Source organism: Pelmatolapia mariae, linkage group LG15, assembly GCF_036321145.2.
Source record: "Pelmatolapia mariae isolate MD_Pm_ZW linkage group LG15, Pm_UMD_F_2, whole genome shotgun sequence".
In the NCBI taxonomy this organism is placed as follows: domain Eukaryota; kingdom Metazoa; phylum Chordata; class Actinopteri; order Cichliformes; family Cichlidae; genus Pelmatolapia; species Pelmatolapia mariae.
The window spans coordinates 1,058,068-1,074,403 of NC_086240.1; the positions used below are offsets into that span (position 1 = coordinate 1,058,068).

Below are 16,336 nucleotides of genomic sequence, written 5' to 3' on the forward strand. Positions count from 1 at the left end.
AGTCCCAAACCACGACAGAGCCTCCACCGTGTTTTAAACGTGGTTGTATAGACTTCTTCTTGTACCTCTTTCCTGATGACCCCTCGACATACTGATTAATCCAATACTTGAAAGGAAGAATTTCACATCAGACCTGTTGTCATTGATTTTCAGTCCAGTTCTTGTGTAAAGTGGTATACCTCAGCCTTTTCTCCCTGTTTCACTTCCTGAACAATGGCTTCTTGGCAGCCGCCCTTCAACTGAAAGCATTTCTGGAGAAGTGTCAGTGAACAGTAGATGGATTATCTGAAGGTCCAGATGCATCTCTCAGGTCACGTGTCAGGTCTTGGGTGGATTTTTTCCCCTTTTCTTAAGGACATGACTTTTATATTGGCGATCTGCTGCAGATGGTTTTGGCTGACAGCTTCCTGTTTGTCCTCCACATGTCTAGTTTTCAAAATGATATAATCCAAGTTTTCATCTAGTATATAGTTAAAGCCAAACAGTTGTGCTCTTAAGTTTACATTTGTGTAGTAAATTTCACAATTCTGAATTTGTGTAATATGGCTGCTTTTTGGTTTTGCTGTAATAGTTTTCAGCTAACAGCTCTTTGGGAATCATCTTAATGGTGCAAAAGTATCATTTGGTGCCAAACTGTGTTGCTGTAGGTGGTGTTTGTAGGTTCAGCTAAACTATTGGGACCAAATATGCTTCTGCGACTGGTTGCTAGTGCTTAAACATACATATATTTAAAACTGCTTCTTTGCTGACTTCCTGTCTGTTATGTGCAGAGAGAACAGTGGTTGTGTTAGGTTAGGTGACTTGTTTCATGCTGACTGACTCACAGGTCAGGTTTAAGCGGCTCACAGAAAGACGGAGAGAAGGACAATTCTTTAAAACTCGTCAGAGAGACTTTGAAAGACTTCTTGGTGTCTTGCTTTGCTTTTCCGGTGAAACAAACGTTTCTTTCTTTTTTTTAAATAAACCTGTCCCGTTTGGTTCTTTTGCCATCAGAATTATTGTCTAAAGGCGAAGAAAGATGCCCAACGGATTTACTTTACCAAATGGACCATCCCAGCCTTGCCGTAATGGTCCATTTGATTTACCTTTTATTGTTTATTTTATTTTATTTTATTTACAAACGTTTCTTCTTCAGCGAACGTTTACTCTGAAGGCACAGGGCTCTTGTTTCCGGTTACACTCCTGCGTGTCTAACTTGACGCCGTTCTCCGTTTTTCTTCGCAGCAGGTTTTCTGTCCTCGTTGCGCGCGACCGCCCATCCGAGAACGAGCAGGCTTTGAATCAGAAACTTGTGTGACTGCTGGGAGTGGATGCGTGAAGCTGGAGGACTGCGAGACACAGCAGACATGTTCTGAGCTCTGAAGATGCTGTTGGTTTATTATTCTAATTACGCACCAACTGTTGGTTATTACTCCGTAAACAGTTTGTCCCGGGCTTATTACTGCTGGTTCTGCTGCTACGACAATAAATAATAATGCTTTGTTTTTCTGTCTTTCTTTTGTTGCCGTGTCAGCCAATGCGGAGCAGATGGTCTTTATATTAACTGCAGTGTCAGGATTTCTGCACCACGTTTGTCATCATTAGAGCGAGTGAGGCCCGCACACTCCACGCTGTGCACAAACTCCTCTGTGGTTTGCTCTGCAGCGACACCCACATCTCCGCCACCATGTGTGTCACAGGCTGTGACAAGCAGGAGAGCGTACACTCACAGTTACTATGGAAACAAGTAAACTATCCACGGAAGTAGGAGAAAGAAGTGTGTGGACACAAAGGCCGGGCCGAGCGCGCACCTACACAGTGAGTTTGGGAGCTGAATTTCTTTCTGCGAGCTGAGGAGAGCTGAGGGTGAGTGAAACACCACAGGACTGTGCTAGTGTTGGCTGGATTTTAAAAACATGGAACTATTAGGCACTACTGCTTCATGTTTACTTGTAAGAAAAAGCAATAAATACCTGAGTAGCAGTTACTGTTTTTGTATTCTAGAGCATCATCTTTGTTGAAGCACTCTGTGATGGCACTTGCAACAAGATCTTTTGCAAGCTGTGCGAAGACGCAGACCAAACTGAGCACCTGGACTCCTCTGAACAACCCACGGGCCAACAGCAAGGTCACATCAGCTTACACCGAAACTGTGCCGTCAGCCAAAGGGTGGCTGTTAATAGTTTCAGTAACTTTGAGAAGATGTACAGCAGTATTGTAGAAAGTAAAACTAACTGTGTTCTGTGTTAAAGCTGGCGAAGTAGAAAAGGGGAACACAAAAGTACAGAACTGATCCCTCAAAACTTACACAGTACTGAGCACATAAAACAACTCTAACAGTGGAGTCAAGTGACTCTCAGCTTCTTTTTAAATGTAGTAAGATTCAGTCTGTTTCAGCCTGTGCTTGCAGGACCAGGTGTTTGCCTAATGCACTCTTGAAACCCCCCAAAATTAGCCACAGTAATTTGACTTAAAATAATTTGATTACATCTAAATTGAATTTACCTTATTGGCATACATTCAGTTTATATGAAGCAAATTTTCCTTAATGACTGATTATTTGAATAAATAAGCCTTAGATTTTAGATTTTCTTTAAATTATTGCTTCCTGTTTATGCCGGCAATTTGATTTAATTTTTTTAACATATGGTGTGTTAAGTAAACACAGGGTAAACAACATTGGCTCATTTCTTTGTTTTCTGTTTGACGCTGTTGGTCTTCCATAAATACCAAGTTCCTCAAAAGATTAAACAACTAAAAACTTTAAAACTAAATACTTTGTATAGTATAGTTGTTAACCTTTGTCACTGTTGTCTCATTGTAGGTGTTTGAAGAGAGACGAAGCCTTCTAGCAAAGTGGGTATGTGTGAGCAGATGAATGAAGAAGCACCTAATGGGCCCTTACAGTGATCCCAGCGTGAGCTGAAGCCCACACAAATCCAGTTAGCAGTTAGAAACCGTGCTGTGCTCACTGCAGACTTCTTTTTCCATCTGATCCAGTTCAGCTGAAGACGGCTTTTCTGCTGTATTCTTTCATGTCTTTACCAGTTTGACAGGTGGTCTGACAGTCAGAGGAAGGCGGTGCTGCAGGACTTGGTGTTGAGCTGTTCGGTGGAGCAGCTCAGGTTCCTGAGCCTCAGTGTGAGCAGACAGCTCCCCCTGCAGGCCGCAGACTTCACCTGCCTGGTCCCCAGAGCCCTCTCCCTGTATCTCTTCTCCTTCCTGGACCCACGCAGCCTCTGTCGATGTGCCCAGGTACACGTGGATTCATTAATGGGGAGTGACGTGAAGTTTTGACCCTTGTTCTTGTGAAGAAGTCTGGTAAATGAATGATTCGATCCTCCATGCGCAGGTGAGCTGGCAGTGGAAGAGCATTGTGGAGCTGGACCAGCTGTGGATGCCCAAATGTCTGAGGCTCGGCTGGCTCCTCAGCTTCTCCCCGACACCATTCGAACAGGGCGTCTGGAAGAGACACTACATCCAGACAGTCCAGGAGCTGCGGCTGAGCCTCCTGCAGGTTAGGAGATCCAGAAGAGATTTAAACAATTATCCTACCTTTGTTTAACAACTCGATAAGACAGATAGATAACATTATTAAAATCTAGCTTTCAAAACCAAAACAAAATAAAAGACCCTTTTTTTTTTTCCAGAGTGCTTCATCGCAGCAGCAGTTTGTGGTTCCAGATGTCGCAGCAGCAAGCCGTGGTCACACAGAGCCGTCAGAAATAGCAGCCATCAGGTTGGAGGAGTGTCCAGCATCCACCAAGCAGCAACCTGGAAGCAGCTCCAGCACAAGACTGAGAAAGGAGAAGCAGCCAGGTGCACCCCCACCATGGAGAGACTCTGACAGACGTCCCAAAGACACACTGCGCTTCAACTACCTGGACAATCTGGACCCCATCGAACAGGCGCTGAGAGCGTAAGACGGCAGGGAACATTTGCTGAATCGCGTCTGGCATTAATGAGGCTTTAAGGTTCTTTATAGTGACGGCCCCACGGTGGCTGTAGCTCAGGTGGTAGAGTGGGTCACCTACTAATTGGAAGGTTGGTGGTTTGAGTCCAGTCTGCCAAATATCCTTGGGCACGACACTAACCCTAAGATGCTCTCTAGTGCATCTGTTGGAGTATGAATGTGTTTAAATAGCATAGTGGGAAAAAGTGCTTTGATTGCTCAGAGTAGAAAAGTGTTATATAAGAACAGGTGCATTTGGCATTAAAAATATTATAAATCCCAAACAGTGTCCTGTTAGCATGCACTAGGTGTCTGTGGAGAGAAAAAGTTCCCATTCAACAGGAAGAGACCTGCAGCAGAACCAAGCATCTGCCAAAATGGATATAAATGATGGACATTAACAACACAAAGAGCTTCGACAGCTCCAGATGAATGCCTCGGTGTTTTTTAACCAGACATAATATGTGAAAGAAACTTATCAGTCATAGAGTAGACATCCTCTAAAGCACAAACTGCTTTGTCCTTGTTTATGGTTCAAATGGGAACCAATATTTATTATATCAACATTATATCCAAAAAGGAAGTAGAAACTTTTGAGCTGGGTTATGTCATATTTGGGGGCTCGTCCGGGAAATTTTAGACTTGCTTGTGGAGAGAGGGTACCATCAGAGGTTTTTCTTCACACCGTGCTTTCATCACTGTGTTTTTCAGGTCTGGGAGAACCCAAAGACCAGAATATTGCAGAAGGGCATTTTAATTTATTTAGAGGAACCCTTTGCAACTCACCTTAGAGTGGCAGTGCAAGAGTCAGCAGGTGTTGCCTGGACTTAATAGTTGATTAACTAATTTGCACTTCAGTAATTTTTCATGATTTTTTGACTTTCATCTTATTGGCTGCCCCTCATCAGAAGGTTTGAACAGGTGGTGGGTGGGGCGATTTCTGCCTCACAACTGTCTGAGGGCTGAGCGGTTTCATCACAGCGTTCACTTGTAGATAAACTGATGTCGTTATCATGCATAATCGTTCCCCTTTACTGACTCTGCTGTCTTTCTCCAGGCAGATGGGAAACAACAGCGCCTCCACCTGCTGCACTGACACATCAAAGGCGGATGATGGGAAAAAGAAAACACTCTCTGAGGCAAATTATAAACTACGCAAAGCCAAATCGCTGGTAAACCACTCCCCATTCATCATCAGTGCCATATGGCTGTGACCTCCTTGTCGTAATCATAGGGAGATAATAAACGGAGACAAATCTCTGGAGACTGTGCATCCAGCAGGCATCATGCATTATGGAACAGTGTTTGCACAGCGGGAGGCAAATTATGCTGATGATGGTGTTTGAGAGAAGGGTGGAGGAGAGGGTGAAATAGAGGACACTGCTGCATCTAATATTCAGGCCTTGGTGGAATTACTGTATATTTATTTAAGATCTGGCTTTGCACTATACAACATACCGCACTTAGACTGAGGTCACATCTCTTCTTTCAGATGTTCCTCAGCTCCAGCAGCAGACCCCACAGTCTTCCTCATGATCAGACACAAACTCACCCCACATGGACATCGCACAGTATCGCTGATCACCCCGTCATTGGGGAGTCTGCTGAGAGCTTTCTCCACTTATCCCAGTGGAACGCCGGGATCCGTCCGAAGCCAGCGAGGACGTCGGTGCCTCGGCTGAGTGTGGAAGCGCTCAGGGCGTTCCAGCGTTCACACAGGAGCGTTCCCAGTAAGTTTTCACAGTTCCTGCTGTTCCTCTGGGCTGAGTATGATGTAACCCCACATCAACAAGAAACCCCCTCAGGGCAAACTCACTGCTTCTGCAGGAAAGTGACTGCGTGCAGTTTCTGACCCCTTTAAAAAAACTGGAAATGTGTTTGGTCTCGCTCCCAAATGCTGAGAGGAGATTAATCATTTACTCTGCACTGCAAAATATTAATATACTCTTTGTGCGCTTGTATAAAAAGTTAGGTAGGTCTCATACAGGACATGTTTTGCTTTAGCCTAACAATTGTGGCACATCTGCAAACTGCTTTGCAACCCACCCCCAGCCTGTCCCTTTCTTGCTGTATTTGACAAGGTCATGTCCGAATAGTGACTGATATTTACATATGCAGCCGGCATCACACTTCTAACCTGGTCCTTGGTGAAATATCACTTAACATGAGAGATCTGCTTCGTAGCAGACAGGTAAAGTAACACTGAGATGCTCAGAACTGATTCTTCAGTTTATGAAGGTGAACAAACTAATCTTGTTTTCTTGATTTGTGTTTTTAAAAAGCAAATAATTAAGCAGATGTTTCTTAAACTCCAGAATCAAGAGAGGGGTGGATTTATAAAATCCTAAAGAATCTATATTCTGTATAGCTCTGATCTATGGTGTACTGGTGTGATATAATTTGATCGATTTAAGCCTGTCCACAGTGTACAATCAGCGCTGAAAGATGACACCAACAAAAGCTGCAAAGAGTCTGAGAAGCAGAGGAGGAACAGTGTGTGTGAGAAGTGGTGGAGGTGTTACCAGTCTTAAAAAACTGTATTTACTGACTGTAGGTACACCCCTGTTTGAGGTTCAGCCCTGGACTGCATCTGCATCACATTCGCAAGAGAAGAAGTAGATCGCCCCCTCCTGGAGGAAAACAGAAGTACAGTCTGCAACCTCAAGACCTGGAGCTTCAGTCTTTCTGCACATGCAGTGTGTAACCCTGACTAGATGTAGACAGATGGATCATTAGGAAAAGTATTTGACATTTAATTCTATAAGAGAAATGACAAAGAGACAATGTCACCCATTTCTAGATAGTAAAACGTATTTCTGTATTAGTACTGTGTTATCAGACGGGATGGGCAAATTAACTTTTTGATCAGACTGATCATAAAAAACAGGATGTAGTTTCTGTGTCGAAAAGGTGACAAATGTGGAATTGCCTTAAACTTGCACTTTTTCTTACGGCCACCAGGGGGTGGGTGGGAGACACCCCCCCCCCCCCCCCAAAAAAAAACAAAAAACCCCCCCTCCAACCCTGTAAGAGTCTACAAAAAAATTGAGCCTATACGCACTTGATTTATTACAACAATTAATAATTTCCTGATGATTTTCGGGCTCTGATAATAATGGACACCAAGTATATTTAAAGTCTACTTTTTGCTAGCCCAGATCAGCAAATTACAAATGCACCATGCTAATGAAACTAGCTACTTAGTTGTAAAGTGAACTCATTAGCTCACACGTCTGTCCAAATATTCACCCAAATTTAAAAACAACAAGACTTTAAAATCTGAAAAACTTAAAGCATCAAAACATTAATCTGCATTTTATATACTGAGGTTTTAATACTTCTAACATGAACACTTCAGTTTAAAATTGCTGACAGTTATAATCAGCTGCAACACAAGAACGCCAAAACAAACGATGTGTGTAAGAAATGTACCACCTTTATTATCCAGTCCACACGTCCCATTCAATATGCAATAACACAGCAAAAGCCATTTCTAACACCAGTGAGTCTGAACTCCAGAAATGCTTAACAGTAAATGTCAGTTTGAGACAAAGTAACTGATTTTGATCAGTATTCAAAACAACTTGTCAACACACAGTAGCATATGTTGGGCAAAGAGGGAAGCCTCGTGTACATCAATTATGACAGACAATGTCATTTTTTTATTAATAATAATAAAAAAATCCACTTCAGTCAGATATGAAATATCACTCTCATACGCACAGCCCGGCTTCAAACGAGCTTTCACTCGTTGCATATAAACATGGCATCCAAAATGTATATTACTAAATACAAGAGAAAGAAACTTATATGAAAGACAGTGTTAATGTACTGTTAACTAATCAGAGGATGAATGTTAAAGACCAGGAGTGTATTTATAGCTTTTGGATTCAAAATAAAGTAAAACTGTGGATGTTTCACAGGTTACGTCCTAACACGTGTCGGCCTACGGCAGATTTTTAAGGCAAATGTGGCGCTTCGCAATGAGCCACAGACACCGCGGGGTTAATAGTCACTCGGTGGATGACACAGTTATTACTGTAATTAGTTCACGTTGTAAAAAGGCTCAAACAACAGAGCGTACAGCAGTTGAATAAAAGTAAAAGTTGACTGCTGTGCACAAGGATTTATTGCTTCGTATAATATACGTGCTGTCCTGATGCATCGGCGATCAGATGACATTACAAATGAACTAAAACTAAAATTAAAGCACAGATTGTCCAACCGACTGTGAGCAGGCTCGAAAAAAAATCCCCCAAAATCAGAGAGAACCGATCTTCTACAGCAGAGCGCGGTTTTAGAAGAATGAGCTACAGGCCAGTGACAATAACCATACACTCCGATGTTTGATTTGAGTTTGTCTTCTCAGGCGTGAGTCTTGGAATTGCTCAGAAGACTATGATGAATTTATATCAAAAATCATATTAAAAAAAACCACTCTGGACACATTTCCCCTCCCCTAGAGTCCAGGGGAAATGTTACTCAATTCTTTCCTTAAAGAGACTCAAAAACAAAAGTGGAAATCCTTCCAAGAAAAACAGAATTTATTCAGAAAATTAAAGACATTTTTGGCTTTTCTTCTAAAGAAAGTTCAACAGCAAAGCCTCGCAGATTAAAAGTCACTCAGAAGACGGCAAAACACACAATTATTGTCACGCAAGTCAAACACGACTGAGTAAAACGCGGTGGGTTCATTGACTTCTTTCACCGACTTCTCATCAGTCGCACCCCTCAGCTTTGACACGCTGGATCTCACTGGACGTGCAAAGTCAGGTTTCATGTTCACAGTGGGTTTAATTCAAAGGCTGCTGGAGTTTGAACACAGAAAAGAGAGAGAACACGCCCAAGTGCTCTTAGTGAAACATCACTCCCTGCTTTAGTCTTCAGCTCTTCACGGCGACACAAACGATTAGAATGATTGTACGTGTCATTGTGCGCGAGGCGAGACACGTGAAGATGAAATATCTTCAGCGTCTGTCTGGATTTGAGGAGAAACAGTTTGATGGCCACAGTTCCAAATAAAAAATTTAAAAAGTACATTTTAAAGGACGTTTTTCTGCTGCCTGGGATCTTTATTTGTGAGTGCTGCTCGCAAAGCTCAGTACATGTAAGGCTGACAGGTAACCATCATTTGTGCTCTGACCGCTCGAGGCAATTATGTGAAGCTGTTTTTCTTTTTGCACAGTGTGTACATAATCTGCAGGCTTCAGTAACTTGGAGGGAATGACTATGCAAATACACAAAAGTATTAACATCGACTCTTTAAATAATGTAAACATATACATCTTATCTGAGGTCAGAGCAGTGATCCTCTTCATATCTATTTATATATATATATTTATATAAGAGAGAAGGAATATTACTGGAGCATCGTCCGGATGTTCTTTGGAGTGGTCTCGTCATTCAGGTGTTTTGTGGTGAATCTGAGGAGAAAAAAGGAGTCAGAGTGGACGTTAGTGCACCAATGAAAACATCGAGGCAGCATAAAAAAAGCTCCACCAAAGGAATTCTTGCTGACAAACACAAAAGCGATTTTCACACATGTAGTTTGGACAGTTCTGTGAGAATCAGGTCAGGAAACTTCCCACGGTTGCAGGAAACTGTGCTCCTCAGGCACGTTCACACTGCTGTGGTTTAGACCAGCAGTCCCCAGCCCCCAGACCAGTACCGGTCCGTGATTCGTTTGGAATCTGGACGCGAGAGTTGAGGCTCAGGTGTGAAATTTATGGGGTTTTTTTTTGTTTTTATTGTTAACTCGGCTTCCCTGGGTCTTTTCCTGTGTGTTATGAATAAATCTCCAGGTAGCTGGAGACGTGTGCAGGAGGCAGCCACCTAAACCTGCTCGCTGGCTTCAAATACACCAACCAACCCAGTGTGACATCACACATACTTTAACCTGCCAGCTCCCTTTTGTAAAGACCAGGCAATGTCCAACTGGATATTTGCTTTCAACAGAGGTGGTTTTTTAAGAAAACTGTGTGAAAATGGTTACAGTTCGGCTTTACCTCGGCAGGCACACATACAACTTCTCATAACTTTCACAGCCAAAATTGATACACAGCATGAGTCAGAATCTTACATATAATCAGAATCAAACCCACACAGGAACACTCGGCATCCAAAGGCGAGCTGTGAACCTACTTGAGTGCATTCAGGAGGCCTTCTACGTTGTCTGCTGGCTGGTCCTTCAGGACTTTTATGCAGCCTTTCATCTGAAGACAAATCAATGATGTCAGCAATAACTTACAATACTGTTTGATGTGTGTGTGTGTGTGTCTTACATCTATCTTGGAGGACTTGTTGAAGGCGCCGTTGGGGTGGACGTGGTCATACAGAATGATGACTCCAACCATGACCCTCATGCAAAACAAGAGCGTGTCCTCACTGCTGAAACGACTCGAATACTCTCTGCACGCACACAAGAGGAGGATCAGAAAAGTTTAATGATTTACGTGTGTGTGTGCGCATGTGTGTGTGCATGTGTGTGTGCATGTGTGCGTGTGTGTGTGACTCACGGCGTCTCAAGCATGACTTTACAGACGCTGGCCATGGTGCTGAGACAGTCTGTTGTGTTCTCCAGTGGAAGCGTCTTGTTCTAAACAAAGTCACATGTTATCATTACAAAGGCTGATGGTTAAAATATTTTTAGACCTGAAATCAAATTTCTGAAAAACAAGTGCAAAAATGAACTTTGAACCTCGTTGTCCTGAAATAAAAGAGGAACTTTAGGCATTGACCTGTGGCCATGAATCTGCTGTTCTTCAGCTTAACAACAAAAGAAAATCATTCACAGAAAGATACAAGTAACTAAAGTGCCACATGTAGTCTTTTTTTGTCATTTGAAAATTCAAAGCTGTGGCTCAGTATTCAGAGAAGCTTGTCTACTGTTGAAGGTCTGTGGATCCATCTGTAGCTCCTGTGGTTTGAAATCTCCTCGGGTAAGATCCTGAGAGTCAAGGGCCCGTGAAACATCCATCCAATCTGTGTGTGTGTGTGTGTGTGTGTGTGTGTGTGTGTGTGTTAGCTGAGAGTGAAAAAGCTCTATACGAATCACTGCCTGTTCATGGTGGACTAAACTAGGAGAGAACACTGACCAACCACACCAATTTGATGGCGCGGTCAGATTAGCTAAATGAGTTAGCCTGTTTAAAAGGCAGCATCGGTCACTTGACAGTAAAAACGTTTGAACCTGTCCACAGACATGCTGTCTGGTTAACTGCTGACTCTAAAGCTTGATTCAGACTTCTGTGGGAACTCTGTGTCCTCCACGCCATCCGAGTCGTTACGGGCCGCGTCGACCTGATGTAAAGTGACATTTCTCATGCGCAACATTTAGGATTAAAAATACTTCCGGTTACAATGTGAGTGACAACGATGACAATAACAGTAATGTGTTTCTGTGTTTGGCCTCAGACACACAGAAAACTAAAGAGCTGAAACATAATGTTTGAAGGTTGACCTGCAACCCACTGTGACAGATCGCCCCGCTGTGACAGATCGCCCCGCTGTGACAGATCGCCCCACTGTGACATCACCGATCGTCCCGCTGTGACAGATCGCCCCGCTGTGACAGATCGACCCACTGTGACAGATCGCCCCGCTGTGACAGATCGCCGATCGCCCCGCTGTGACAGAGCGACCCACTGTGACAGATCGCCGATCGCCCCACTGTGACAGATCGCCCCGCTGTGACAGATCGCCGATCGCCCCGCTGTGACAGAGCGACCCACTGTGACAGATCGCCGATCGCCCCGCTGTGACAGATCGCCCCGCTGTGACAGATCGCCGATCGCCCCGCTGTGACAGAGCGACCCACTGTGACAGATCGCCGATCGCCCCACTGTGACAGATCGCCGATCGCCCCACTGTGACAGATCGCCGATTGCCCCGCTGTGACAGATCGCCCCGCTGTGACAGATCGCCGATCGCCCCGCTGTGACAGATCGCCGATCGCCCCGCTGTGACAGAGCGACCCACTGTGACAGATCGCCGATCGCCCCACTGTGACAGATCGCCGATCGCCCCGCTGTGACATCACCGATCGTCCCGCTGTTACAGATCGCCCCACTGTGACATCACCGATCGTCCCCTCTGTGACAGATCGCCCCGCTGTGACAGATCGCCCCGCTGTGACAGATCGCCCCGCTGTGACAGATCGCCGATCGCCCCGCTGTTACAGATCGCCCCACTGTGACATCACCGATCGTCCCCTCTGTGACAGAGCGACCCACTGTGACAGATCGCCCCGCTGTGACAGATCGCCCCGCTGTGACAGATCGCCGATCGCCCCGCTGTGACAGAGCGACCCACTGTGACAGATCGCCGATCGCCCCGCTGTGACAGAGTGACCCACTGTGACAGATCGCCGATCGCCCCGCTGTGACAGATCGCCCCGCTGTGACAGATCGCCGATCGCCCCGCTGTGACAGATCGCCCCGCTGTGACAGATCGCCGATCGCCCCGCTGTGACAGATCGCCCCGCTGTGACAGATCGCCCCGCTGTGACAGAGCGACCCGCTGTGACAGATCGCCGATCGCCCCGCTGTGACAGATCGCCGATCGCCCCGCTGTGACAGATCGCCGATCGCCCCGCTGTGACAGATCGCCGATCGCCCCGCTGTGACAGATCGCCCCGCTGTGACAGATCGCCCCGCTGTGACAGATCGCCGATCGCCCCGCTGTGACAGATCGCCCCGCTGTGACAGATCGCCGATCGCCCCGCTGTGACAGATCGCCCCGCTGTGACAGATCGCCCCGCTGTGACAGAGCGACCCGCTGTGACAGATCGCCGATCGCCCCGCTGTGACAGAGCGACCCGCTGTGACAGATCGCCAATCGCCCCGCTGTGACAGATCGCCGATCGCCCCGCTGTGACAGATCGCCCCGCTGTGACAGATCGCCCCGCTGTGACAGAGCGACCCGCTGTGACAGATCGCCGATCGCCCCGCTGTGACAGATCGCCCCGCTGTGACAGATCGCCCCACTGTGACAGATCGCCGATCGCCCCGCTGTGACAGAGCGACCCACTGTGACATCACCGATCGCCCCGCTGTGACAGATCGCCCCGCTGTGACATCACCGATCGCCCCACTGTGACAGATCGCCCCGCTGTGACAGATCGCCCCACTGTGGAAAACAATCAGTTGGAAATGACCAAACAAAAAAAAGTTGATATTTGTGTCACATTTATGAGGACAGACTCAACAAATATTGCTTTCATATCATTTCAGTGAAATGCATCATTAAAGCCAGAAGAAAATCGCAGGCTGTGTTAGACTCTTACCTCTGTTACAAAGCTTGTGGTTGCATTGCTGAGTGTTTTCAGCATGGGCGTGGCCTCCGCGTAGAACAGAGACATCCTGTTGGCCATCTCGTTGTTGACTTCATTCTCAATGTCCAGCTGTGGGTGCAGAAATAACCACGAGGCTTCAGGTTTATTCCCACTGCTGAGCAGAAACAAGCGTCCTACACTGCCAACATCAGGCTGCCAGGTTTAGATGAAAAAACTAATCTGATCAGTTTGTTCTCGTCCTGACTCGGGTTCACCACGAGAAAAGAAAGGGACCCTCTTTTACACCGAGTACGTCCTCCAGATACAAATCTGACTAAAACATGACAAGATTTTTCCCCAGACTACTCACGTTCATGTTGTTTATCTGGTTTCTGCTGATGGTCCTTCTGTAGTAGCTGAAGTCATTCTGGATGGCAGGATTCCTCATCTACGGGAAAACAAAGAGACAATCCATCATTTAGCCATCACATACGCACACGTCAGTATTTGATAAAACCGTACAGTACAACACACGAGGTATCGGGATAAGGCTGACTGTGTGTGTGCGTCTGAGTTTAGCTCAAGTGTTTCCACAGACCTTGAGCTCATCAAAGCGCAGAGTGAAGTGGAGGATCTCAGCGAACTGTTTGGCCAGCGCCTGCTCCCTCTCCAGGTGCTGAGTGGGCGTGAGGGGCGGACACGTCAGGGACTCCAACAAACTCTGCAGAGCCTTCTCTGTGCGCGCACACACACACACTTTATTCATAATCTTAAATGTAATGAGAAATTTGACTTTAACATAACCTGTTCAGTAACAGAAATGAGGCGTTTGTTCAGCAGTGTGAGCGCACCTAGTTTGAGGGAGAAGCTGTAAAACCTCTTGAGTTTGATGACCAGCGGGCAGACAGAGTTCCAGGCTTTCTCCTGCAGGCTGTGATCACTGGGGTTTTGGATCGCCTGGAACCAAAGAAACACTCATCAACCGTCACACGCATCTCAACAGCACGGAGAAGTGACGCGCACAGATCTAAAACAGTAAACAGGGTTTTCTATATGATAACAGAAGCATTCACAGCAGTTTCAGCCGTGTGGTGGCAGGCGTCTCTCCACTTGCTGTCGCTGTAAAGATGGAAACAGTTACACTTAAATAAACACACTAAAAGTCCATTATTATTATTATTGTTTTATATATTTTTCCATGCATGCAGTTCTTCTGTTCCACAGACTATTGAAATCAAAGTGAACAACTAAATAACTGCACAGAAGCGTCAGCAAAGCTCCCTCCTCTAGGACGACTGATTACAGTCAGAATTTGCATGAAGGGCTTGACTTGCAGCTGATTGAATTTACAATCAGCTGTTTAGTAACGAGATTCTGCAAACGTTGTGAGGTTTTTGAGAATCAGGTCTTCTTGGTAACTCTGCTGTGAGCTCAGTTACTGAAGGAGAGCCAGAAAAGGCCATAACTTTGATCTCAGTGATCACTGGGACTGTGCATCCATACTGCATGCACAGCACACTAATGTGACCAAAATCTGCTTCAAGTGTAATGTTGTGATTACAATAAGCCAAGAACAGTGAGGAGCAGAAATGCTCCCACAGCACAGCTGAAGCTGTCGTCCGACATCATAACTCGCTCATACGGTTTGGGAGTTAGTGACGGGACAGCTGCCATATTTGGCATTACGGAATGAATCCAGAGATTTCCACTCAGGATTCTTTGCCATGCCGTGTCTCTGTGTTTCTCCTTACATCTCTGATCTCCTGGCCAGCCCCTTTGTAGGACTGCAGGCCACCCAGGATGCTCTCAGACTCCTGGAGGACTGAATTCACCTGGTTCCACACCTCACGCTCTCCGTCTGTCGGCTGTGCATCTAAACACAAACACATATCAGAATAAAAGCCAACAAATGACACGTGTGTCTCTTGTATAATTACAGACAAACTTCAGTGGATTTTTTCCATATTGATGTGAAACCGTGTTAGTTAATGAAAACTAACACCGAGTGGAGGAAACGAGCGTGCTCGCTGAACGTGTTTGCTGCTAGAACGGAACTCGTCGTCCGTTTGAAATGGGAAACCCAACAAAACAAAAACGTTCAGCAGCATGACTCAAGTGAGGGACATCACTTCATACAATACAACTCTGAGCTCTTTTACAGTCAAACCAACAAAACTGCCTTTAATGGTTTTAACTGCAAAAAGCCAAATCATTCTACAGTGAAAAGCACTGAATTGGCTCCATCATCATACACACGGTAGCCTTGAGCTTTAAACGAGGCCACATTTACGTCAATAACACACAAACGTACCTGAATATGGCAGCTCACATTAAGGCAGATATTTTGAATATTTGACTGTAAAAGATGAGAAATGGGCAGAGTGTGTGTGGGGGTCAAAGGTCAGTGTGTCTCCACAGCATGCCGTAGCCATAGAAAGAGCTTGTACGTGCTCGAGCAACAGCTGTGACTGACTGAAACAAATATCAGGTCTAATGTACGTACGAGCTCACCGGCTCTTTGTCTCCTGCTGCATGCATATTTATGACACCATGCATTGGTGCTTCTTCATCGCAGCTCTGGCAGCTCAGTTGTAAAAAAGTGTGAGGTAATGCAAACTCTTCAAGCCTAGCCAGATCCGTCTAAGACTCAGAATAGAGAGCTGGTTATCATGACCACAGAGAGTCTAAATATAGAGCATCGCTGACATTAGAACTGTGTGTCTGCGCTGCTTTGCATTTCAAAAACCTTCCACTCCTATCATTTCCTCTCTGCTGAATAAACAAAGCCTGGGGTTGGCTACACCGTGCGAGCTGCTGAAATGCCACTGTGGAGGCGTAGTGTGTGTGTGTGTGTGTGTGTGTGTTTCTGTAGGAGGGTTGAGAAGGAAAAAGCAGATTTATTTGCTTTGTTAAAAAAAAATAAATCTCATTTGTCCATTTTATGTGAACAATAGGAAGCAGAGCACTGATACAGAGATGGTGTGTGTGTGTGTGTGTATATACACATTGTGTTTACATTATGTCACATTTGGGTGCATGAAATGTATCACAAACACAAAGAGGTGCATGCGGACGAGTTAGTAAAAGCAGGCGGCAAAGGTCAAGGGTCAGATCCATTCCTCTTCTGATTGGCA

The 16,336-nt window shown here is 45.4% G+C and overlaps 2 protein-coding genes across 3 annotated transcripts in view; one reads left to right on the forward strand and one right to left on the reverse strand.

The window, feature by feature from the left end:
- The first annotated feature begins 1,655 nt into the window (after nt 1–1,655).
- fbxo16 (F-box protein 16) lies at nt 1,656–6,615 on the forward strand. Its single transcript, XM_063496062.1, has 9 exons — nt 1,656–1,845; nt 1,984–2,107; nt 2,804–2,839; nt 3,028–3,234; nt 3,332–3,496; nt 3,630–3,898; nt 4,989–5,103; nt 5,424–5,661; nt 6,486–6,615. Exons 2-9 carry the CDS (start codon nt 2,012–2,014, stop codon nt 6,548–6,550), a joined length of 1,191 nt encoding a protein of 396 aa, XP_063352132.1. The 5' UTR covers nt 1,656–1,845; nt 1,984–2,011; the 3' UTR covers nt 6,551–6,615.
- A 732-nt stretch (nt 6,616–7,347) lies between these two features.
- The window catches only part of fam49a (family with sequence similarity 49 member A), a 33,807-nt gene continuing 24,818 nt past the window's right edge, over nt 7,348–16,336 (reverse strand). For both annotated transcript variants that reach the window (XM_063495715.1, XM_063495716.1), the window contains exons 4-12: nt 14,954–15,075; nt 14,054–14,159; nt 13,801–13,937; nt 13,573–13,650; nt 13,215–13,331; nt 10,447–10,526; nt 10,213–10,339; nt 10,073–10,143; nt 7,348–9,354 (exon numbers count right to left, since the gene is read on the reverse strand). In XM_063495715.1, the coding sequence (XP_063351785.1) occupies nt 9,291–9,354; nt 10,073–10,143; nt 10,213–10,339; nt 10,447–10,526; nt 13,215–13,331; nt 13,573–13,650; nt 13,801–13,937; nt 14,054–14,159; nt 14,954–15,075 (902 nt within the window). In that variant the 3' untranslated portion in view covers nt 7,348–9,290. The remainder of the gene's footprint in view (nt 9,355–10,072; nt 10,144–10,212; nt 10,340–10,446; nt 10,527–13,214; nt 13,332–13,572; nt 13,651–13,800; nt 13,938–14,053; nt 14,160–14,953; nt 15,076–16,336) is intronic.

Coding starts and splice junctions, on each gene's coding strand:
- fbxo16 (XM_063496062.1), top strand. CDS start 2,012: ATGGCACTTGCAACAAGATCTTTTGCAAGCTGTGCGAAGACGCAGACC. Junction 5,104..5,423: donor TACGCAAAGCCAAATCGCTG/GTAAACCACTCC, acceptor CTCTTCTTTCAG/ATGTTCCTCAGCTCCAGCAG. Junction 5,662..6,485: donor TTCACACAGGAGCGTTCCCA/GTAAGTTTTCAC, acceptor TACTGACTGTAG/GTACACCCCTGTTTGAGGTT.